This window comes from Sapajus apella, unplaced genomic scaffold (assembly GCF_009761245.1).
Source record: "Sapajus apella isolate SASKATOON/1434 unplaced genomic scaffold, GSC_monkey_1.0 scaffold83, whole genome shotgun sequence".
In the NCBI taxonomy this organism is placed as follows: Eukaryota; Metazoa; Chordata; class Mammalia; order Primates; family Cebidae; genus Sapajus; species Sapajus apella.
In genome coordinates, this window is record NW_022437023.1 from 1,503,438 (window position 1) to 1,528,949 (window position 25,512).

General features: G+C 57.5%; 1 protein-coding gene across 10 annotated transcripts in view; it reads right to left on the reverse strand.

Moving 5' to 3' along the window:
• The window catches only part of GRM4 (glutamate metabotropic receptor 4), a 126,171-nt gene that overhangs the window by 66,055 nt on the left and 34,604 nt on the right, over positions 1 to 25,512 (reverse strand). For 7 of the 10 annotated variants that reach the window (XM_032253433.1, XM_032253431.1, XM_032253432.1 and 4 more), the window contains exon 3: positions 3,838 to 4,054. The exons of 1 other annotated variant lie outside the window; for it this stretch is intronic. In XM_032253433.1, the coding sequence (XP_032109324.1) occupies positions 3,838 to 4,054 (217 nt within the window). Of the gene's footprint in view, positions 1 to 1,572; positions 2,264 to 3,837; positions 4,055 to 14,700; positions 16,271 to 25,512 lie in introns of those variants that run through there. 2 more of the 10 variants (XM_032253441.1, XM_032253437.1) reach the window with 2 other exon arrangements.

Consider the following 25,512-nt stretch of genomic DNA (forward strand, 5'->3'; position numbering starts at 1 on the left):
GGGGTGGAGGAGACAGGGTGCGGGGTGGAGCTGGAGGAGACAGAGTGCGGGGTAGGGGTGGAGGAGACAGGGTGGATGGTGAAGCTGGAGGAGACAGGGTGGGCGGTGGAGCTGGAGGAGACAGAGTGCGGGGTGGAGCTGGAGGAGACAGGGTGCGTGGGTAAAGTGCCTGGTCTCACAGCCCTGGCTCCAAGTCCTGCTCTGACACCTGGCTGTGTGACCCTAGGCAAGCCACGTTACTTCTCTGAGCCTCAGTCCTCCCATCTGCAAAATGGGGACCAAACAGCTAGCCCATGAGTGTTTCACCTAGCTGCATGGTCATCACTAGGATCCTTAGTCATAGCGGGTGTCTGGCCCAGGCAGGCCTCAGTCAAGGGCCACAGAATTGCCCATAGCGTGTGTGGGAAAGGGTAGGGGTAGGAAATGCCAGTGCCAGGACTTACTTTAGGCACAGTCCCAATGCCCAGTCAGTACTGGGCCACTCCAGGTGCCACTTGAGGGCTCCCCACCTGCAGGACAGAGCCAAGTTCCCATCCCAGTTCTTCCATGTTCCCTCTCTGTGGCCTTGGGAAAGTGACCTGCCCCCTCTGGCCTCCATTTTCCCATCTATAAAATGGGCATAGTCATGCTCCTCTGAAGGACCCAGAGCCCAGCACACAGTTGGCACCCAGGACTCACTCACCACAATTCTGACATGCATCCCAGCCTAGCCAGCACGCCCTCCCCACCGCTCCCCTCCCCGGCGCTCCTCTGAGCAACTCACAGATGATTTATACTTCAGAGGACGAATCAATACAATATACAGGCAAAGACATCTTTAATCTTTGGAAGGGATTAGTCTACAAGGTACAGCAGCCTCTTTCTACCGGCCGCTCAATTCTGATTTCAATTTGGCCAGCTGGAGTGCAGCTCTCTCTCTCTCTTCCTTTCTTTTCACCTGCCAAAAGACGTTCCTCCAAATCAAATTTCATTTAGCAGGTTGCGAGAGGAGACCTAGCTTCCTAAACTGCACTGACCAGGCCCCCGGGGGCTGCTGCACACTGGCATGGGGCTGTCTTGGGAGGGTTTGGGGACATGGGAAGCCCAGCCAAGCAGGAATCCAGGCCCTCAGGAATGTGTGGCTGGTGCATGGGAGTGGCAGGCACTGTGAGGGGCGCCTCTGCCAGGACTGGAGTGCCCCAAACTGAGGCACTTTTAAAAACTCTTCAGTAGGCCGGGAGCAGTGGCTCACGTCTATAATCCCAGCACTTTGGGAGGCTGAGGCAGGTGGATCACAAGGTCAAGAGATCAAGACCATCCTGGCCAATATGGTGAAACCCCATCTCTACTAAAAATACAAAAATTGGGAGGGGGGGTGCACACCTGTAGTCCCAGCTACCTGGGAGGCTGAGACAGAAGAATCTCTTAAATCCAGGAGGTGGAGGTTGCAGTGAGCCGAGATTGCACCACTGCCCTCCAGCTTGGCGACAGAGCGAGACTTCATCTCAAAAAAAAAAAAATCTTCAGTAGACTTAATTTTTTTCTAACCACCCAATACTTGATGTTTGTAAAACAAGTAAACAATAAGCTCACCTTCAGCCAAAACACAATGGCCAGACCCCACCCCATCCCGTGCCTCTCCTGCCCCTTCAGGTGGTGTGTCCATGTGTGTGCTTGTGTGTCCCTGTCATACCCTAGCACTTGCTCAGGGGCTGGCTCCTGTGGGTCTTGGCGAGCACGTGAACGGCAGAAGACAAGAGTACAGAAACAGGTGAGACCTCTAGTCCTGGAGCCAGCGCGCCTGGGTCCCATTCCCTTCTCCACCTCTTACTCGCTGTGCGGCCTGGTGCCAGCTATCATTCAGCCTCTGCGCCTGAGCTTCCTCTCATGCAAAATGGGGACAAGGCAGCATCTACCTCGGAGGGCAGGAAGGACTGCCCAGGACAGCAGGTGCTGGGCACAGAGGGAGGCCTGCACGAGCGCTAGGGGTGACTTCTAGGTCCCTCGGGGCAGGGACTGAACAAACTAAACACTGAGACTCAGGGGCCCACTAACCCTTCCCCCATCCTACGCCTTTGTCCCCAAATCCTGCAGAGGTCATGCCTTAAACACAAAAGGCAGGAGGTTTGTTTGGGGAAGAGTTCAAGCCACAGAGGAGGAGAGGAACCAGCAGAGCAAGGTGGAAGGTGCAGCCAGAGGGAGGGTCCTAGGTCTTGGGTCTGAGCAAAGGAGAAAAGGACAAGGGTTAACCCCTTGGCAGGTGACTCCCACCTAGCAGAGCTGTGGAGCCGGGCCCCTGGCTGGGTCTCTGCTGCTGCTGGCGCCCTGGGAGGGCTGGCTGCATCGGCTGCCGCTATGGCATCTGGGGGCGGCAGGCAGCCCTGGGCTGGGGACCTTCACCTGGGCTGGGGTGGGCCAAGAGGGGACAGCTCCTGGGGGCCGTCCAAGGGCCCAAGGGAGGGGCTGGGCTCTGGGGCTCTGACATTGTCTGCCAGGGTCCCCGGGTGCTATCGCCAGGCCGCCTGGAGGTGGGAGTGGGGTGCTGTTCACCTCTGCTTCCTTTTGCTCTGCCAGGCTGCCGGGGTGGGGAGTGGCCTGGAGCCTCAGCCACCAGTCAGTGCTGACCCACTTCCCGCTGCCCCGCAGCCCCCTCCACCAGGTAGAGGCACCCAAGCAGCTGCAGCTGTACAATTAAACGGGCTTATCCGAGATTTATAGCAGGATTATGACTGCAGGGTGTTACCAGTGGCCGCCTCTGGACACTCTGTAGTCCGTAGGAAAAGCAATCGGAGTCCTCAGGCCATGAGGGTATACATATACAGGCACTGGGTCTCAGGCACTGGCAAGCCGTGTAGAGGCAGAGCCTTGGGAGAGACCAGGGGCAAGGCAGGGGGGCCCTCTCTGCAGGAAGTGGGTCTGCCAGGAGGGAGAACGGCCTCCCTGCTTCCTCCACACCCCCGTGACAGGGCCCCGAGGTAGTCACAGGCAGCATGGCCCCACAGCCCCCAGGAGCTGTCCCCTCTTGGCCCACCCCAGCCCAGGTGGAGGCCCCCAGCCCAGCGCCGCCTGCCGCCCCCAGATGCCCACAGCGGCAGCCCATGCAGCCAGCCCTCCCAGGGCACCAGCAGCAGCAGAGACCCAGCCGGGGCCCCACTCCATGGCCCTGCTGGTGGGAGTCACCTGCCAAGGGGCTAACCCTTGTTATCGCTCAGCCCCTTATCGTTGGGACACCTGAACGCTTTATCACAGAGCCTCTGAGGACAGCAATTGAAGGCAATGCAGCAAGTTTAATGCGGGAAGGTGGCAGCAGGGTATGAGGGGGAGACCTCGAGGATAATGAAACTTGCCAGAGCCCCTCCAACCCCAACCACAGGGACTTCTCACTGATGCCCAAACCAGCACAGGCCTCCTACAGCCCCTCCCCCCTCACCTGCACCACAGACAGGTCAATTTTAGGGACTCCAAATTCTTCATTCCTCTGAGGGTCTGCTTGTCTGTCTGCCCATTTCCCGAGTCCCTGGCAGCCCCCTAGACAAGGTCCCTGGTCCCCACCCATCCCATCCTCTGCTGTGAGGAGAGCAGCTGCCCCACAGGCTCCCGCACCAGGGATGTCAACAGTCCCCTCATCTGCACACCCAGGTCTGCAGAGGCTCACACCTGCCCTGCACGGGAGGCACCCAGAGCTGGGCGAGCCTGTGGGCCAAACCACAGTGCTCAAAGATGAGGCCAAGGCCCACATGGCAGCAGCCAGGCAGTCGGAGTCCAAATCAGGCCCGGCCGGGGGCTCTCGGGGGGTCAGTCACTGTGCCAGGACGCCCCCGAGCCTGGCGTGACCCTGCGGCCAGGCGCTTGACTCACCGTCCTCACGGGACTTCTGGATGAAGGCCTCCACACCGCTCTCGCCATAGCTGCCCTCTGAGGCCACCGTGGACACGTAGTTCCACTTGAGGGCACGGACGATGTCCACCATGGCCTGGGCCTGGTACGTGTCCGAGGGCACCACGCGGGAGAAGAAGTCGTAGCGGCTGTTGTCACTCAGGTCTGGCGCTGTGGAGGCGTAGCTGATCTGGGGTATCTGGGGGGCGAGAGGGGCTGCTGAGGGCGGCGGCTGGCCCCCACCCTGCCCAGCCAGCCCCATGCCCCTACACTCCAACCTCCCTCTGGTTCCCACAGACTTAGGACCACCGGAGCCCACCCCTCCCCACGGGTGCTGCCACCTCCTCCAGAAAGTCTCCCAGTGGCCTCCCTGGGGTCTCCAAAGACACCCTAACCACACACACCAACACATACACACGTACATACACCACACACACATATACCCTGGGAGCCTCTGGGTGCCTCAATTTACATGAAGAGCTCAAAGATCCCAGCCCAGGGAAAATCCCCACATGCATGAGATGATTCAGCCTGGAGTTTGGATGAGATTTCGGTGTTGGGAGTGGTCCTGAGGGGTCATGTGGCCCATCCCATGTCCCTAGGCAACTCCTCTGGTCAGGACCCAGAAGACCCTGTCCCCACAGCTCTCTGCCGTCTCAGGCTCCTTCCTCATGCCCTGCTCAGAGGAGACAGAGCCTCGATTCCAGCCCCGGGTCCCCCACTCCACCCCCAAGGATGGAAGCCCAGGAAGCTAGCGGGGTGGGCTTCAAGAAGTCCCTTCTCTCTGCACTGGGGGCACTGAGCCCAGAGAGGCACCAGCCTGCCGGGTGCCACAGCCCCTCCAAGGCAGAGTTGACCAGGCCCCTGCCCAGCCCCAGGGCTTTCCAGTCACAGGGCATCTTCCTGCCCCACAGGCCCCAGCTGGGCCCTCCCCAGGTAGATGTGAGACTCAGAGCCCCTGCCTCCTGTAGATAACACCCAACCATCCCCAGGACGGGGAAGGGGTGTGGTCCCTCCTCTCCGCCCCACCCCTCCAGGGCCCACCCACTGTTTTGCTCTCCTGGCTGGCCCACAGGGACTCTCCCTCCTATGTGCCCTCTGCCCGTGCAGTTGTCCAGGAAGATGGAGGTGGGAGACGCACAGTGATCCGGGCTGGTGTAGAAACTAACATTTTCTGCCCCTAAGGAATCACTCAGGTTCAATCCTGGCCAAGAAACCTGTGGCCAGGACTTCCGGCCCAGTGGCAACTGTGGGTGGAAAAATGTTCCTGGGACAGGAGGGTTGGGGGTGACCCTGGCAAGTGGTTGCCCACTTGGCCAAAGCCTAGTGTGTCCCCACCCCCAGGGACCACCTCCCAGACTGGTGGGCTCCCCTTCCTCAGGACAGGGGGCAGAGGCTCTGCCGACCCAGAAGCTTCACCTCAATATCCTGACATTCAACTCTATTCACCTCAGCAAAGCCGTTACTGAGCACCTATTTAAAACACTCACAGAGCTTCCTTCTGGTGGGAGGAGAGGAGCAAGCAAGCCAACAAGTGACCAGGACCATTCTCCACAGCTATGAGGCCTCACAGAGTGGCATGAGGGGATGGGACATCAGGGCTGCAGGTGGCAAGGCTGGGAAAGGCCTCTCTGGGGAGGCGACGGCCGAACAGAGCCAGCAGGAGCAAGGATGGGAAAGTGTCGGAGCCCAGGGAGCGGCAGGTCCCAGCAGGCCCCTGGGGAATAAGCTTGGTGTGTGGGTGGCCGAGTAAGGGGCCTGTGTGGCTGCAGCAGAGCAGGATGGGGAGAATCAATGCACAGTAGGTCCTACAGCCTCTTCATAAAGGGACAAGTGACAATAAGGAAGTTAACTGGGGGCAGTGAGGGTCCACCCTCCCCTTAGAATGGCCACCACTGAAAGCATGGCCCAGCTCAGCCACCCAGCTGACCTTCTCTACCCCTCCCCTGTGGGAAAGGCCCAAACCACTGGGACCTTCAGGGTAGGGGAAACAACTAACTGGTTTTTTGGATTTTCTAAGCAACGAAGGGTTAACTCCAAAACCTCTCACTGCAGCTCTTGTGGTCTTTATAAAATGGCACATACTACATTATCCACTGGCACTGTCTGTAACAGTAAAACTCTGGAGGGTGGGTGCAGTGGCTCACACCACTGTAATCCTAGCACTTTAGGAGGCCAAGGCGGTGGATCACAAGGTCAGGAGATCGAGACCATCCTGGCTAATAGGGTGAAGCCCCATCTCTACTAAAAATACAAAAAAAATTAGCCAGGCATGGTGGCACAAGGCTGTAGTCCTAGCTACTTAGGAGGCTGAGGCAAGAGAATCACTTGAACCCGGGTGGCAGAGATTGTGGTGAGCCGAGATCACAACACTGCACTCCAGCCTGGGCAACAGAGCGAGAGTCCGTCTCAAACAAAAAACAAAAAAAAACAAAAAACTTTGGAAACAACCTACATGTCCATCAAGAGGGGATTGTTTAAAGACGTTCCAACCAGACAAGGAATATTACACAGCTGTGAAAAGGAACGAGGCCGATTTCCAAGCACTGCTCTGGGTGGGTCTCCAAGATATTGTGGGGTAAGAACAACAGCAATAAGGAGGCAGCGTGCAGGTGGCAGCTGTTGACTGTGTGGAAGTGGGGGTGCACACTCACTGCTCCGAAAAAGCACATGTGTGTTGCCTCAGGTGAGGAAAGCAGGTGGCTAAGACAGGTTCGGGCAGGGACCTTTCACCTTCTACCCTTTGTAGGTTTCCAGTATAGAACCATGCACATCTACCACCCATGTGGAAAGTAAATCACACTCATCCCTGAATCTCCGTGCCGCCGCCCCTGCTCTGCCAGCAGTGACTGAAAACCAGCCCAGTCCTCTCTGCCTTGGAGAACACTTCGCAGAAAAACAGCACCCTCTAAAACGTGAGCTCTGACTGGATATTTATTAATTCATTTTAAGGTTATTGTTATTTTGAGGTCTGAAAACGGTATTCGAGTCATGGCTGGTTTGTTTTTAAGGAACCTCGTGTTTTAGAGTAGTTTCTCAGCCTTCGCACTATTCACACTGCACAGGGAGGTTAGTCCTTTGTTGGGGGGAGGTCCCTGAGAGGCCAGCGTTTTGTTGACCTCTCTCTGCTCCCCTCTGCTGGGCCTCAGCCAGGAGCAATCGTCACCTGCCTGCCTCCATGCCCCTCCTCGTCAGAGTCTTGCCTGACTTCTGGTGTTTCTTCCCACCAGGCCTGAGCTACCCGGGAGGGCAGGAGGCTCACTCAGTTTTCTGGACTTGCTCGACCCAGGCCTCACAGCTGGAGGCAGATGGAGACACAGGACTGCCCAGATGAGGTGGCTCCTTCTCACTCATCTCTATTCCTCCTTCCAAGCTCCAGGCCCAGGTGGTGCTCAGCACAGGTGGTGAGCATTGGATGGACAGATGGATGTCTGGGCATCCGCTGTGGGAACCAGCCCTGTTAGCAGCCCTCAGATCCTGGCCCATGTCCAGAGTCAGGCCCTGGCACACTGGCCCCAGCCCCATGGCACACACTCCATTCCCCCAGAGGGTGGGGGCCCAGCATGTGCTCCTACGGGACCCGTGTGTCAGCTTGCAGGAGACCCCTGCGCTGCTGACTTCAAGAGCCCAGGAGGGGCCCCTGCCCTTCCCCCAACAATTCCTGAGATGGGGGTGAGGGGATCACAGGCTCCTGAACAGGGTCCCGGGGACAAGCCAGCCTCCTGCAGTGTGTCCACCTGCCAGCCCCTCCTGCCCGCTCTCCCCCAAGCCTCCCTCCTCAGCTCTAGGCCTTCCCACGTTTCCTGGGATGACAGTTTCAAACAGAAATTAGGGAGCTACACTGCTGAAGTTCAAATCCCAGCTCTGCCTCTCACCAGCTGAAAAGAAACTTGGGCAAGTTACTTCACCCCCCAGGCCTCAGTTTCTTCAGCTGCAGAATGGGAATAATTACAATAGCTGTCTCCCAAGGCTGTGAGGGTCACCTGAGGGAAGTCAGGCAAAGCACTCAGAACAGCGCCTGGCAGGAGGTGAGCGCTAAGGGTCAGCCCTTAGGGGAGCTGCCATTCCTCCCACTGAACTTCCTCTGGCAGCAATCACCTTCTCTTGCCTCTCTCTGACTTTACCTCCCAGGACTCTCCCTCTCTGCTGGCCCCTCCTGCCGGAGCTCTCTCCATGGCCTCATCATTGTCATTGTCACAGGGACATCCTGGGAATGCTATCGGGTTCTCCAAGGCTCTCTTGCCCCAGCCTGGAGTGGAAGGATGGGGGTAAGGAGGTGTCAAGGGCTGCCATGGGGCCACCACAGGCAGGCAGGGAGCCACATCTGCGTCTAAGCAAGTGACTGTGACAACCTGGCCCATGTGGGACTCTCACGTGTCTTCAATTCCCACTATCTCCGCAGCCCAGCCTGAGCAGGAGGGGGACATGCAATTTACATTCTCCTCAGAGAACGCTCCTCTCCTCTCCCCACAGCAGCGGCGGGTGGGGCGGGGGGAGGCAGAGGTGCCTGCCCCAGTGCCATCTGCTCCATCTCTCTGCCTCCTTTGCTTCCTTCACCCAACGCTTTGAGCACCTACTGTACACCGGGCACTCTTTCAGGTGCTGGGGACACAGCACCTTGTGTCACGCACTCATGGGGCAAGAGTCGGAAAGAACTCAGATTCCAGCAGCCCCTGACCAAGCACTGGCATCCTGCTCCAGGTCCCTCTGTCTGTCCCTTTCACCTTCCTCTTTGTCTCTCTTCCTCCGTCCCCAGAGCCTATGACCTCATCTCCCACATCCAAATCCCCCTGGTTCATCAAGGCCCAAGTCAAATGTCTCCTCCTCCAGGCAGCCCTCCCTGAGCCCTCATCCTCCAGAGGGGGCCTAGCCTCCCACAGCCCTGAACGTGGCTGCTCTGAGGGCACCAGACACGTCCTCCCAGTGTTACTATTCTCTGCCTACTTATCAATTCAACCGGCCTTCTAAGCACCCCACCTTGTAGGGCAAGGCCACGTGGAAAGACGCAGAGGTGAACCAGACTGATCCCACCGCAAACACCAGTCAGTACCTACTGCATCCTGGGAGACACCAGTCACCAGGCAGAAAGTGCTCCACAGTCTGGGCCCCCCTGCGAAGGGGTGGGTTGTACAGCCACCTGGAGTGACACACAGTGTGCCTGCAGCCATCACCCAGGAGAGCCTCAGCAGAGGTAAGGGGTGAGTGACTGAGGGGTGGGAGGATGCATGAATAAATCCCTCTCCCTCTCCCTCTCTCTCTGGCTTCTAGAGTGACAAGGAGGTCCATGCCACGTGGGGAAAGACAAACGCTGCTTCCCGGCTTAAGCAACAATGAAGATGGATTCCAAGTACATCTGAGAGAGAGAGAGAGAGAGCGAGAGAGAGAGGGAGCGGGCGCACACACGCGAGCACGGGCTACAACATGTGTCCTGAGCACATGGTGCCCCGAATATTCACTCATTTATTTCTCCTACAAAGAGGCATGGAGCACCCACAGCCTCCAGGCATAGCTCTGAGGGCTGGGGATGGACTGTGGACAGCTGCCCTCAGCAGGCTCCAATCTAGATGGAGGCAGGCCATGCAGAGATGCATCATAAGCTTCCAAGTCTGTTAGATGGGATGAGAAACCAGGAGAGAAAAGAAAGGAAAGGAACAGGGGAGTGTTACAGAGAGTGGCCAGGAGACACCACCCTCACAGGGAGATATCTGTGTCAAGACCCCCAGCGGGGAGGGGGATTTGAGGCCAAGGTGTTTCAGGCCGACGGAGCAGCCAGTGCATAGGCCATATGTGCATATGTGAGCATGTGTGCATGTGTGCGTGAGCATGTGTGCATGTGTGCGTGAGCATGCATGCCTGTGTGAGCACATGTGCACGTGTGCGTGAGCATGCATGCCTGTGTGAGCACATGTGCACGTGTGCGTGAGCATGCATGCCTGTGTGAGCACGTGTGCATCTGTGCGTGAGCATGCATGCCTGTGGGGGCACGTGTGCATGTGTGCGTGAGTATGCATGCCTGTGGAAGCATGTGTGCATCTCTGCGTGAGCATGCATGCCTGTGGGAGCATCTGTGCATGTGTGCATGAGCATGCATGCCTGTGTGAGCATGTGTGCATGTGCGTGGGAGCACGTATGCATGAGCATGCATGCCTGTGTGAGCATGTGTACATGTGTGTGGGAGCATGCATGCCTGTGGGAGCATGTGTGCATGTATGTATGTGTGAGCATCTGTGAGCACATTTGTACATGTGTATCCAGGCACACACGTGTGCTTAGTGCCTGGATCTGCCCTCAGTCTGCCCCAGGCCTGGCCAGCGGCCTCACACAACCAGCCCAGGCATGCTGATCCCAGCTGGTACACAGGCATGCTGATCACAGCTGGCACACAGGCATGCTGATCCCGGCTGGCACGCAGGCGGTGACCCAGAATGCGCACAGCTCCAGCTCTGGGTAACTGGCTCCCAGAACCGCAGAATCCAAAACCCACTGAGGGCAGCTGGTCCACATCCCACACCACCCAAAGGTGGAAGGGGGAGGCTGGAGGGCAGGGAATGTGTCCCTCATCTCAGAGCCCACCCAGAGCACAGTCCTCAGGGTCTCGGAAGGCTGGAGCTTTGTTCAAGACTGTTTAGCTCAGTCAGGGCTGAAATCCCCACCACGACCCCCACAAGCCCTGGTGTGCCCCAAGCCAAGTGACCAGACATCCAGGGTCAACTTCACAGATACCCTCAGGGCTCCCTGACAAAAGCCACAATCCTCTTCCTGTGACGTTTTCTGTTAAAAGCGCCTTGGCTTCCCTCCTCTGCCCTAATGCCTGGCACAGCATGTAAGTGCCCAGCACCCACTGGAGCCACCCTGCCCAGGGCTGTGTGACCTGGCTTCGCTATCCAGCAGTGCCAGCCTTAGGCAATCAAGTGAACTCTCTGGGCCTCAGTTTCTTCCCCATAAGGTCACCACAATCACAACAGAGAGGACCGCAACAGCAAATACACAAAAAGCGCTTAGAACAGGCCGGTACATGGGGGCGCTGGGCAAATGCTAGATATTCTTACTGGAGAGAAAGGCAGGGCTAGGGCCATTGTGCCCATTTTGTAGATGAGGAAACTGAGGCTTGGAGAGATGATAGTGTCCTCTGAGCATCCCCACCAAGAGATGTCAGAAACAAGGTGACAACCTTGCTGCTTGGGCCCCTGCCCCCACCCTCCTGGGCATGACCTCCAGGCCTCTGGTTCTTCCCCACCCTCCCTGCTGACTCTGCTCTTTCTGTTCCACCAACAGGCCAGACCAGGCTGCCACAGAATGACTGGGATCTTGCAGCCACCTCTGGCCACCAGCCTAGACCCAGCCAGAACCCAGGCAGACCTTAAGATCCCCACCCTCTCACTCCCCCCACCTTCTCGCCACCCGCAGCCACTCTCACCCAAGGAGCAGGGGACCCTGCACTGGGCAGCACAAGCCCTAGGCTTGGCTGCCTGCTCCTTGCCCTTCTGATCCTTGCCTGCTTCAGGCCCTCCACCACCGGCTCTCAGCATCAGCTGTTTGCTTCACAGATAAAAGCCCGCAATGCTTTTAGGTACACGAAAGCTGTGGCGGACAGGAATGTGTGGCTCAGAGAAAGAGGAGGAGAGAGCCGGCTTCCAAAGACCCTGCCTGCGACATCCCCCACCCTGACCCCTCAGGGGCCTGAGTGGTGTACCCTCCCCCACTGGGCCTTAGCTGCAGAGATGTGGGGGTCCAGAGAGAGGGGGTTGCCAGCTGCCCTTCCCTTTCTCCCTCCCTCTGCAGGTTGGGAGCAGGTCTTACCTGTTCACCCAGTAGGGCTCCCTTCACAGAGCACCTGAGCACCCCCTGGCCAGGCGCTGGAGACACAGATTTAAATAACACTCAGAGAACCCGCCTACTTGGGGAGTCACACTTGTGGCTGGGAGAACGAAGATTGCCCCAACCTCCCATGGGCAAGGGGAGAGCCACAGGGTGAGGGGACCAAGCGCAGGGCCTGGGAGCCAGCCTGGCTGCTCAAAGAGGCCCAGCCACAGGGGCCTCCCGGGCCCTGCCAAGGAGGGTAGGACTTTTCCAGGAAGCAGGGGAGCTGTGGAAGGAGCCTGAGCGGGATACAGGGGTCAGAATGGCCCTCAGCCTGCAGGGAGGGAGTCTGGAGAGGCAGGCCTGGCAGCCCAGGAGGAGGCGGCGACTGCACTGCAGACACAGCAGCTGACGCCGCCTGAACCAGGACAGGGGCTTCGGGTGGAGGGGAGGTGGGTCGGTAGGCAAATAGCGGGGGACTCACGGCATTGATGATTAATTATGTGTGGTCTCAGAGAGAGTGGGGACCAGCAGGGGTACAGGGAGGCAGCAGAGGGAGCAGGGTGGGGCCAGCTCACAGAGAACACCAGCAGTCCCTGGCCTTCAGCCCTGACCAGGCCCATCCCTGATGTGCACCGCTGGGTTCAGGAGAGGAAGGCGAAAGTGACCCAGAAAGTTTGGGACAGCCCCACGAAGGCCTCACACACCCACACCCTCCATGGAGCTGCCCTGTCCCCAGTGACCAAAGAACAAGAGCTAGGGGAAATGGGGTAGAGGCACCTGGCAGGGGACTGGGTGGGCAAAACTGGGTAGTCTTTGGAAGGAGCAGGACAGGCCCCAGATCAGGAGACTGTCCTTGCCCCAGCGCCGCCTCCAGAGCCACACACTGGGCCCTTCCTCTTCAATGCCACCTTCCCCGACACCCACCAGAGCCATCTGGGCAGCACTGGCCCCTTCGCCACAGACCCTCCAGGAATTCGAGTCAGGCCTGCCTGGGCACTCACCTCGGAACTTGATGCCCTCATTTATCAGGTCTATTCCTCTGCTCTGTGGATGCAGACCAGCTGCCAACTCCTGCCCTGAGCATCCGGTCACTTTGGGGCCTGGCCATGTGCCCCGTCTGGCTCTGGCTGCCTGCCTGTGCCCCAGTGCAATTGATCCGTCTGCGAGGGCCCACCGTGGGCCAGACTGGACTCCGCTTTCTTCCTGGTGGCTGGGCCAGCTGCAGTCACCATCCCAGGGCCCTTGGCCTCCCCTGCTCTGCTCCTCCCCTAGGCCTGGAGATGGACCTCCCCTCCGCCCAGTTCCAGGGTGGCCCTGGCTCTCCTCTGCCCCTGTAACCTGTGCCCCCTGGCGCGGCTCCCTTCCTATCCCACCGTGACCTGCAGTTTCCCCTCTGTGATGGAGGGTGTGCATCAGAGGGTCCTAGGCACCATCATCAAAGACAGCAGAACTGGCCTGGAGGCCCCTTTGCCTCAGCATTGGTCCCTTTGCCGCAGCTGCTGCTATGGCCACCAGCCTCCCCACATACACTCTCCCAGCATCCACCCATGCTCCTCGGAAATTCTGTCGGCTCATTCATTCATTCACTCCTTGACCAGGGCTTTCTGAGCACCCACTGAGTGCTCTGCATGATCCCTGCCTTCCTGGAGCTGACATCCTAGCGGGAGTGACAATCCATAGTAAATGAGTACACACAGAGTTAATGCTGGGTGTGGTCAAGGGCCATCAGCCAAACACTTCCAGCTCGTCGCTGCCTTCCTGGGGCTGCCTGAAAAGTTCTGGACAATGAGCTGGGAGCAGACAACACCTATCCCTTCTGTCCCACGGCACTGAACTACAGTCGTGAGACCTACCAGGTACACACTTCTTCTGCTACTGTGAGTGATGGGGCCCTGAGCAACGTTCCAGCCCAGCCTGGGTCCCTGAGCAGAGCGCCCAGCCAACCCCTATAGACACCGAACACAGCGAGTGTTGAGCTGACGCTCTTTTAAGCCCCGGAGCTTTGAGGGCTGTTTGTTGTGGCAGCGTTGCCCACCCTGTGCTGACAGACACGGGGAGTGGTGAACACTAGGCTCCAGCTCTGGAAGAGCCGGGAATGACTCTTATTTATCTTCACCTCAAGGGCCTGGATGTGTCAAGTTCACACTCATCACAGGCTGGTTTGGGCAGAATTGTACTGAATTAAATTCATACACACACACACAATCCTCATCTTGAGGGCTAACACTTATCGGGTACTTACTATGTGCCAAGAACCATCCTAAGTAGCTTCATGCACCTTAACACCTTCAATCTCATAACAGCCCTATGACGTAGGCCCTCTTATTCTCCCCATTTTTCTGAAACGGAAGTACAGAGATGTTAAGTAAGTTGTCCAAGCTCACACAGCTAGTGAGTGGCTGAGCCAGGATTTGAACTCATGGGACTAGCTGCAGAGCCCATGCTATTGTCAGGCAAAACCTGTCTCCTCCTTACACGGTGGGCCCACACATGCGTATGCATTTACACACACACATGCAACATCTACACACAGACACTGGGAATCTGAGGGTGATGCTGCAGCCTCTAGCGACAAGGCCACCCACATCCTGTGGGGCAGGCTCCTCAGGGTCGCAGCAGGAAGACCAGCCCTGCTTCCTGTCCTTGCTGAGCCCCCACCCCCACTCCTGGCTGTCAAACTAAGGCTGAAGTGGCCCATCCGTCTCCAACACAAACGATCGGGCAGGAGCCCCGGAAGGTTGTGTAAAATGGCTCTGCTTTGAGCAATAGCTAATTTCTATACATAATTATTAATTTCATGCTTATCGTGTGCAAACCTGTCTCCCAGACGAGATGAAATTGATTTAATTAGAAATTTCATCATCAAGCCTTTTGCATCTGAACTTTTACTTAGGATCACCAACCCCACACGAGGCTGCCAGAGAGCAATCTTGTGGCCCCTGACTTCTCTCCCAGAGGTCAGGGGCATGGCCAGGATGTGTGACCCTCCACTGCCACCTGTGCCCTAGTGGCCAGGTCAGGGCTCCTCACCAGGATCCTCACCTGCCTTCCACGCCCACAGCACGGCCCTGAAGTCAGAAGGGTCCTCCTCTTTTTTCTCTCGGCACCATCGTGGGGAAATAGCTTGGGGAGAGTTTGCACCATCATGCAGCCAGCAGGAAGGACTGGGGCATTTAAGGTGTGCAGGGGACAGGAGCGATACCGGGCCTCCCCACTTTCTGCAAAATTCACACACCAGCCTTCCTGTGGGAGCCCCTGCCAGGTGCTAATAACATGCCCTTTATGGCTCAGCTCAGAGCAGCCTGTCAGAATTACCAGCAACACTTGGCATTTCAACAAAGCGTTTTCATACATAACACCTCTGACCTCATCCCAGTCACTTCCAGCTTGGCCTCACCGACTCGGCTCCAGCCATGCCAGCCTTCTTACTGTGCCTTGAACTCACCAGGGCCTCAGGGCCTTTACACTGGCTGTTCCAGTGCCTGAATGCCCTTCCCCCAGATATGCATATGGCTTGCTCCTGCTCATCCTTCACTTCAAGATTTTGCTCAAATGTCTTCTTCTCAGGCAGGCCTTCCTGACCAGTCCCACCTCTCTCCCCTGCACCCCACCTTCGCCCCCTCTGCTTTGATTTTCCACACAATGATCGCCTGCTAGCACGCCGTATTTCCTTACTCATTTCATTTATTATCCATGTCCCTCTAAAACATCAGCCTGGGGCTTCATGTTATTCACCAACTGTGTCTTCAGACACCCGGCACAGGACAGGTGTTCAGTGAACAAAGGGGACACCTCATTCCCTCTCACAGCCATGAGACAGGCACCACAGTGCTGAAGCGCCATCAGCCGCAAAGGAAACCAAGGCCCAAAGCCTCAGGGCCTTGCCAAGGTCGCAGGGCCGGTCAGCAGCTCCAATTCTCACATGGTCTGACGCTGCGCCTGGGCGAGCCAGTGGCGTCACTCTGCGGTAATCGGGCCACCCACACCAGTGCCCGGCACACAGACTCTAAGGTCTCCTTCTTCCCTCCCGGGTCCAGGCAGTACCCTCCCTCTGGCATCCCTCACCTCCTGGGGCCTGTCACACCCTGTCGCCCAGTGACACCCCAGGAGGCAAAGGCTGGGAAGCTGCCCCATGCCACCTGTCTCCCCATCCCCCAGGGCCTGCCCAGCCTCTTATCAGGAGAGCAAGCGGACACTTGGATTAATTTCCAGGCCTGTTCTGAATTATGTTTTCCAGGAGAGAACCAGACAGACACAGGCAACAGGACTTTGAACAAATATTTCCCCAGAAAGCGCTTTATTCAGTCCCTTGTCTCACCCTTTTAAATATTATATGTTTTCTTAGGAGCCCAGGAAAAAAGAGGGCCCCGATAAGGCAGGAAGCTGAAGAAGAATAGAGAGCGCACGGAGTGGAGCGCCTCAGCGGGGCTGACAAAAGATGCAGCTTGATGCAGGCACAGGCAGGGCCACAGATAAGAGCGCCCCGGCGCGCGGGCAGGAGGGGCGGGTGACGGAGAGCAAATGCGATCCTCAAATCAGCACTTGTCCTATTCATAGGCAAAATGTAGATCAATAAATTACACTCACTTTTTCAGGTTTTACATGCTGACTCAGTAACCCTGTCAACAGTGATCTGCCCGGGGAGGTTGTTACCCAGGCTGGAGTGCAATGGCGCGATCTCGGCTCACTGCAACCTCCGCCTCCTGGGTTCAGGCAATTCTCCTGCCTCAGCCTCCTGAGTAGCTGGGATTACAGGCACGCGCCACCATGCCCAGCTAATTTTTTGTAGTTTTAGTAGAGACGGGGTTTCACCATGTTGACCAGGATGGTCTCGATCTCTTGACCTCGTGATCCACCCGCCTCGGCCTCCCAAAGTGCTGGGATTACAGGCTTGAGCCACCGCGCCCGGCCCATGCCCCCTTTTCTAAATGGGGGCTCAAAGTCCAACTCCCAGAAGTGAGAAGCTGTCCTGCTGTGTGACCTTGGGCAAATCACCCCCTCTTCCAGCCTCAGTCTCCTCATCTGTCATGCAGGCACCATGGTGAGAGCCTGGGCTTTGTCAGACACTGCAAGGGTCCTGAGGGAGAATGGGGGTTACAGAAGCCTGGAGAGGGGAGGAACTGGCCAAGACACTCGGAATCAGCGACAACACACCTCTCTCACACAGGAGGCAGCAGGAGCTAAAATACAGCCTCTCTTGGGATCCCCACCACGTCCCAAGGTAGGGAGCCAGAGCTGGACCTACAGAGGAGAAGCTGCCCCTCCGGTCCTGAGAAGTGTGCCCGGCTCACACCCAGGCCCATCCAGTGGCAAGCCTGGCTTCCTCCGTGCCACGGCGCTGTCTGTGGGCCAGAACACAGGCACTGCTGTCCCTACGTCACACCCAGATGTCCAAGGGGCAGGGAGAGCTGGGGCAGCCCAGAGAGGCTGCGGGACTCTAAGGGGCCAGGCTGAGGGTGGGGCAGGGCAGGCCGCCCTGGAGCTGGGACGTGGATCAGGCTGGGCCGGGGCCACGCATCCTAGCAGTGGGCAGGAGGTGGCAGCAACACAAGGCTCCTGGAGTGTTCGAGGTCATCATAACAGGACTGGCGGCTTGCGGCTAACAAGCACTTCGTGTGGATTATTTCACTTCTCCCTCACACGACAATCCCATGAAGCGAACACTACTTATACCTTCATTTTTCAGATGAGGAAACGGAGGCCCAAGAACACATGGAAACAGGATGACAGGCAGGTGGTGAAGTGAGATTTGAACGTGGGTCTGCCTGGCCCCAGCGCCTGAGCACTCTCGCCCCCCTCCCCACCTGGCACACACTGTGCATCCGTTCCCAGCCTCCTGCCCTTTGCCTACACCATCCCCACACCCAGAAAGCAGCCAGGATGGGGAGCTGAGAGTCCCTGTTCCAGGCCTTTCCCCACCACATCCCTTAGGATCCCTCAATTTCTGCATCGGTTCAATGGGAGTTTGATGGCATGACTCCTGCCACACTCACGGGTAAGGACAGATGGGCCTCCGTGAGGTGGGAGTAACAACATCCAAAAGCCCCTTCTGCAAAAGCTGACAATCCTCACGCAGGCCGTGGAGGGCGGGGGCAGGGCTGGGAAAACCTCAGTGTGGCACCTGGGGTGTCCATAACTGCACCCCACGTCCTGATGACCACGAGTGCCAGCAATGGGGTGTGGCCAGGCCGAGAAAATTAACCACAGTGTCTGCCCAGTGAGCTCTCAAGTCAAGTTAATGTGTGGCACTGTGTGTAATATATTACCCTATATTAATATAATATGATATAGTGGGATGTATTACCATTATTGAACACATGAGCCGATAAAAGTCACATCACTATCTTTCCACATAATTTATATCACAGCCAGGCCAGGGCCAGGCTAGCAGCCCCAGGCTGGCAGAGCAGAGTTCCCTGGGGCTCTGAGGGCTTCCACCGGGGAAAGGGGCCCTGAATCCTGAGAGGGGCCTAAAACCAGCTTGGAAGGAGGATGCAGGCAAGGCTAAGTAACCGGCCAGGCTGGGGGTGCTGAGCTGCGGCTGGGGATGCTCAGCCAGTCCTCATTGCACTTAGCCCTACTGCGGCATTTGACCTTGTCTGTCCCTTCCTCACTTGGTGGTCCTGCTCCTGGTGCTCCTGGTCCCCTCCTTCCTCTCAGCCTCCCTTGCTGGTCATGCCTCCTCTCCCTGATCCGACCCTGGTGGCCCCCAGTGCTCAGCGCTCCCTTCCCTCTGTCAGCCTCTCCACCCACTCCCTGGGGCCTGGCATTGCCCTCTCGGGGCTTCACCAGATCTCACCATGACAGATGAGGAGATTGAGGATTCACCTCTGACCCTGAACTCCAGGCTCCCATCCAGCTGCTGCCTCCCTGGGCCATCCAATGGGTGTCTCAAACTCAGCAGGTTCAAAATCGAGCTCCTGACCTTCAGATCCTCCCAAAGTCCTTCCCTGCCAGGTAACTGCTATTCTGCCTTCCAGCCATGCAGGCCAGAGTGTTGAGCAAGTCCTTGAGTCCGTTGCTCACACGTCCCAAACCTGATTTATCAGCAAATATTGTTGGCTCTACCTTGAAAAAATCCAAAATCCAAGCACAACTCACCTCCTCCCCCAGGACCGCCCAGGTCCGAAGCTCCAGCATCTCTGGCTGGGCTATTACAACAGGACCCTCAGCCTCCTGCTGCTCTCCTGCCTCCCACACTTGCCACCCCCACACACATGCACAGTGCACCCCCACTTGGCAGCTAGAGGAACCCGATTAAAACCCGAGTGAGACCACATGGCTCCTGTCTTTAAGAGGCTCCCATCTCATAGAGTAAAAGCCACAGTCTTTCAATGGCTCATAAGGCCTTACACGACCTGCCCCGTTAGCCCCCTGGCCTGCCTTTCTACCACCACACTCCCCCTCACTCACACTGCTCCAGTCACTCCAGTGTCCACATTTTTCCTCCCAACAGAGCAGGCAGGGGCCCACCTCAGGGCCTTTTCAGTGGCCGTTTCCACATACCGCTTCCTGCAACACCACACCTTTCATTCACGCGTCCTGGTGAGGACTATCTGCCTCCTGCTGGCACGTCAGTCCCATAAGGGCAGGGCATTTGTCTGCCTTGCTCACTGATAGAGCCTGGGGACTTAGGACAGTGCCTGGCACCCACACCGTCATCTTGCAGGTTCTGCAAATAAATATGGATGACTACTGAGGACAGGTGAGCCTGAGCAGCAGTCGGCTTTCACTCGCTTCTCATCAGGTTTCTTCAAGATTCTGTTGGGGGAAATGCTCTGCTTCCAAAGAGAATTTGAAAACTCCTGGCCTGGCCTGGATGAGGCAATTGAAGAGAGGACGGGCCACAGGTGGGTGGAGGCTGGCCACTCCCTCCACCCAGCGCAGCCTCAATGGCCCTGAGGCAGAGCTGGCTGCTGGGCACCCAGCCTGCAAGGATGTCTCCAGAGCCAGGGCTGAGGAGGACCCCAAGGGGTCTTTGCCCAATTCCTGGCTGCCCCCATGGCTGTCCTTGGACACTGGCAGCCCCTTGCTCTGACCTCATCTCTGGTGGTACCCGCAGGAAGGGGCCCATATACAGGTACTCACGGTAACATTCCACTCCCCTTAGCCCTGGCAAGGGGAGAGGTGATATGGCTCCATCCCATGATGGACACATTAAGAATATACCTCCTGAGAACCCTCTATGCGCCCAGCATCACGGCAAGAACCAGGAAGCTACAGTGAGCAAAAGCAGACAAAGCCGTGTGCTCGTGGCGCTGCATCCAGCAGGAGAGCTGGCCTCTCATCAGACCCGCACACCAACACACACAAAACCGCAATGTCCCAGAGGCAGTGGGGATGAGAGCCTGGAACAAGGGCCTGGATCTGGCCAGGGTAGCAGTGGAGGGCTTCCCCAAGCAGGCGGCATTAAGATGATACCTGGAAGATAGGTCGGCAATACCCAGGTGAGGAGGGGAAGGAAGCACATCCCAGAAGGGGCAGCAGGTGCAAAGGCCCTGTGGCCAAGGGCTCATGGCAGCTTCAAGAAACCGAAAGGCCAAACTGCAGAGAATGGGAAACACAGTGTGAAAGGCAGGGTGGGCCCTGGAGACCAGCAGAAGGCTGCTGCCATGGTCCAGGTGAGAGGAGACGGCAGCCTGGACCAGGGATGTCTATAGGGACAGAGAGAAATATGACCCTCCCTCAAGCCCTCTGGCTCCCGGGTGTCTCCTCCTCATGAGAAACAGTTGTCAAGCCCTTGCCTAGACACCGAGCCCACCAAAAACACGAGGAAGGGCCTGAAGCCAGGAGGCAAGGCCAACAAGGTGTCCAAGGCCAGCTGTGTGGTTCCTCTCTGGGCCAAGTCCATCCCTTCAAGAAAACCGGGCTGCTGCAGGTTCTCTAGCTACCTCCACAGCACAGGCAGGACGAGGAGGGGCAGGGACCCAGCCCAGAGCAGGAGAAGGCCAACCTGCCCAGCTCTACCACCGCCACACTCTGCAGCTCCGTGAGCTTGCCACGATGGGAAGACCAGAATTCTAACTCACCGCATGACCTCAAACCAGGCGGCCCTCCTTCCTGTGCCCCAGGTTCCTCATCTAATAATCCTAACAGCCGCTATAATAAGAGTTAACAGTTCTCAAGCACTTACGATGTGCCAGGCTCTGCTCTCAGCACTGCTTATGCATTAATTTGTTTAGGCCTCACCGGAAACCTGTTGCAGACAGAGCTGCCAGTGCCTAGCCCAGGACACTGCTGAGGGGGCTTGCCCAGAAGCACTCAGCTGGGAAGCGGCTGAGCCCGGGCTTGAACCCTCGCAGCCAGGCTCTGCCTGCCATCACGCTATGCTGCCTCCACAGGAAAATAAGGATTGGACGGAATCACCTGAGACCCTCTGGCTCTGTCGTGGTGGCCTCCTATGATCCTCAGCCCAGAAATCCAGCCTCCCAGCTTCTCCGGAAGGATGGCAGACCTGGCTTGGGGTGGGCCTCTCCCCTAGCCCTTCTACTTCCCTCCACTCCTGCAGACACCTCCCAGTGTCCAGTTCAGTGCCCACAGTGTGCCAGGTGCTGGGATGTGGCAGAGAACAGGGCAGCCCCTGCCTTGTATTAAGGATCTGCTTCTGCCATCTCCTGGCTGCCTGCTGAGGTCCCCTGCTCACAAGGGTCACAGCACCAGCCCCCCTCCCTCCTTCTCACTTCCCCTCCTGCACCGGTGCACCCTGAGGTCCCCCCCAGGCAGAGTGCCTGCGACCCTCACTGAGGTCTGCTCCAGGGCACCCACCTGTGATAATGTCTTCCACCGTCATCTCCCTCCGTGCCGCCCCCACAGCAGCCCTTCCCAGTAGGAATCATTACCCGCCACCCAGAGTGAGGACCTGGGGACTAGAGAGAAGCTGCCGTCCTCAGCCACCAGCAGCTGACTGAAGCCCAGGCCCACCAATGCCAAAGACAGGAGCCCCTCCTCGCTGCTGCCTGGCCTCCCTCCTCACCCCCAGCAAGAGCCACCAGCACATCTGGGTCCTGTCCAGACAATGAGGGACAGGCAGGAGATGCCCGCAGGCTCTCCCTGTGCAGGCTCAATGTGTCCAGCACTGGCGATCTGAGCGGACACCGCTCTGAGAGGGAAGCCCCTCGTGGGTCTGAGCCCATCCCACCCTGTCTCACCCACTCAGGCCCCTGCCCCAGAATCTCAATAAAAGGCGGAAGGTTGACAAAGCTCTGTCACCACCAACCCCGGTGTCAGTAGGTCCCTGCAGGGGCTGCCTCTGGAGCAAAGCTTGCAGTGGGGCCTGGCACCCCAGTCAGTAGGCACAGCCAGGCCTCCCAGGTGCCAGCAGATAGTGGGCATCTGCAGAGTACATTCAAAAGACGCCCAAAGCCCTGCCCAGTCCTCCAAGACAACCACAATGCCTGCTGCCCGGTCTCAACAGTGGATTTCTGTTCAAACCCACCCATGTCACCTGGAAGGGGGCCTTTAACCATAGACTCTTAGCTGTGGAGGGCAGGATTACCCGCTGTGGTATCCCTGCCTGGGGCCTCTGGCTTCTGCTTGCCTGCCTCCTGCAATGGGCAGCTCACCACTTCACACAGTAGTCAATTCCAGCACCTGCAGCTGCCAGGCTTTCAGGATACTCAGCTGAAGTCTGCCTCCCTGTCACTTCCATGTGGTTCCAAGTTCTCTAGAACCACGGAGACCCTGCCTGTGCCCTCAGCTGGAAGGACCTCCAAGGCTCTTTGGCTCTCTGCTCCAGGTACACCCCCTCAGCAGCCTGCTTAGCCCCCAGCCTGCTTCCCTTCTGTTGGTGGTCTAGGTCCCCACATGTGCACACAGACATATGGCGGACACAGTGGGTCACACGCCCACATGCCCAGGCGTGACCACCACTTAAAAACATGGTGCCCCTTGGGAGGCTGAGGCAGGCAGATTGCTCGAGCCCAGGAGTTCAAGACCAGCCTGGGTAATACAGCAAGATTGTCTCCAGAAAAAACTACCCAGGCATGATGATGCACGACTATAGTTCAGCTACTCAGGAGGCTGAGGTGGGACTGCTTGAACCCCGGAGGTCGAGGCTGCAGTGAGCCGTGATTGTGCCACTGCACTGTAGCCCGAGTGAAAGAACAGCAAGACCTCATCTCAAAAACAACAACCTAAAAAGAAAAAAAACCCTCATGGTGTCCCCTGCCCCCCCATGTTGAAGGAAAGCCCTGTCCCTGCATGGGCTCCACTGTCTCACTTGCCTCTGCTCTTACCAGCACCCCCGCCACCCACCCTGGCCACACCGGCCTCCTGCGACAGCCCCCGAGCACCCTAAGCATGGCCAGCCTCACAGCCTTTGCATGTGTGGTGCCCTCTGCCAACTGGGCTTTTCCACAGAACGTCCTCCCTCACTCCAGCCACGTCTCTGATCCAGTGTCACCTTCTCAGAGAGGTTGTTGCTGAACATCTCAGCCACAGCAGCCCGCTCCCTACCCCCTTACCATACCCCTTTTCTTCCCCACCTTACATGACATGTCTGTCCTGGAGCACGTGTCTGCCTCAGCCTCCCCGCCATGCCTGGGTGCTGGGCTGGTAGCACCTGCAGCCAGTGAGTCCCCAGGGCATCCAAGGTCAAAATGGTCCTCCCACCCAACCCAGGCTGCAGGTCATCTGTCTTGCCTGGCAGCTCTCCTCCACCCAGCCTTCTTCCAGCTCAGGCCTGGCGGTTAAGAGACGGCAGGGAGCTCCCCCCAGGGCAGTCTGGGAGTGTGGACAGTCAGAGCCCACAGGAACAGCCTCTCTCCAAGAGAACGCTGTGCCCCACAGGCTGCAATGAGCCAAGCAGAGACAGGGTGCCCCATGCACACCCTCAGGCTGCCAAGGCTGAGGGCAGCTCCAGACAATCCCGTCTCGTGCATCTGGGTATCAGCTGACAGCAGCAGAAGCCAGGGACAGGGAGACACACACGGACTACACATACATACACACATGCACGCACACACGCCAGGATGGAGGCATGGTCTGAGACAGGCAAGGACACTCAGGCACACAAGTGCACTGAGCATCCCTGGACACCCCCACACCACATGCATTCAGGAGCACTGGCTCATATAGGTGTGCCCACATGCATATGAGGAGCTACTCCTTGGGTCCCACGCATAACTTTCCTGGACACACACTCCCAGAGCTCTTGGTGGTAAGTACACGTACACCCAGTGGTGCGTGTGCGCGTGCACACACACAGAGCACTGGTGGAGGCAGCATTAACAGTGCATTTTGGGAAGCACAAGAAAGTGTTCATAACCCACCCCAGATCTTGCCACCCTGCCCAGCCGCCCATCAGTTGGAACTCTGAACTGCCCACGGTAGGCAGGAAAGTGCTGTCCCCCATCAACACCCATCAGGGGACAGCTTTCTGCAGGGCTGGATCCTGCCCATGGGGGAACCAGCCTGGCACGGGCAGAGCTCAAGGTGGGCGAGAGCTGATGGCCCAGGAAGGAGTCAGAACAAGCAATGGCCAGGTGACAGGGGGAGTGGAGGAGGAGTAGGGTCACTGGACACTGGCACCAGCTTGGGGAAGCCCAGAGGCTACCTCCCAGGATACCATGGGCTGGAGTTGACACCACTGCCCCTCCACAGTCACCAGCCTGTCCAGGAATTGGCACTGCTTGGGGGAGGGTGCCCAGGACAGGTGCACCCCCACCTGTTCCATTTTCTGATTGTCCAGATCTCATTGAGGTTTCTCAGTAAGAAAAGGGAGCCTTGCCCAGAGACTCTGAAACGGGGAGGCCTCCTCATTCACCCCAACTTGCACCTAATTAAACGTAGTGGAAGGGGGGACATGATCACTCCCAGAGAGCCCCGCTCCAGCCCAGGGAGGAAAGAACAGTATCTGTAATTTGTTTTAATAATCCTGCTGAACTGGGAGAAAATTAACAAATGAGAAACCAGCTTGAAATTAATCAAACTTCTCCCTATCCATCCCCCCACCTTCCATCTTAATGAAGGTTATTTATCCAACAAGCGATAAAACACAGAATTAAATTAAACAGGCCCTTTCTTTTCCTCCTCTCCCCCGCCCCAGGGAGGCAGCGTCTCCCTGCTTACAGCTCTATAAGCTGTGCTGGGCTGGCGGCCATGGCAGACCCATGATTCCTGGACGCCAATCAGAGGGGTTTCCCAGAAGGAGCCCCTCAATTAGTGCATTCCCTGTTTGGGTCTCACTGCCAGCTCTCTGCCAAAAGTATGAAAGGCAGTTAACTCAACCACCCTCCTGAGGTGGGAGGGAGGGAGGTCCCTGTTGTTGGGTCTTAGCTGATGCAACTAGGGGGATTCACCAGTTTCTCTGTGGGGGAGAGAAGGGCCTGAGTATGGAAGACGGGGAATGTGAGCTTCCCCACAAATGAGGACACTTCAGTGCCCACGGCAGGTTCCAGCTGGAAACACTATCCTGGCCCCAACTTCTTGGTGGGAAGGGGTTGAAGGCAGCAGGGGAAGCTCAGGAAAAACCTCCAATGAAAACAGGACTGAGCCCCCCAACCCTACCCACTGCGTGGCTCCCTCCCTTGCCTGGGGCCCAGGGCAGGAAACACCAAGAATGGGAGTGGCACAGACTCCCTCATTGCACACCCCTCGGCCACAAGGCTCCCTACCCCTAACTTCCTCTGTCGGTTCTCTAGGCATCTGCGTCCCCAAATTTCTCTTCCCTGAAGCTTTGAATTCATTTATGTTTCACCAGGACCATCTTTTGGAGTCACAGGTGCTAAATAACTGCTCCCAGGGTCTGTCCTAAACCATTCCCTTTGGTCATTCCCTCTGGCTTTGAAAATTGCAATAATAGGTCGGACGCAGTGGCTCACCCCTGTAATCCCAGCAGTTTGGGAGGCCAAGGCA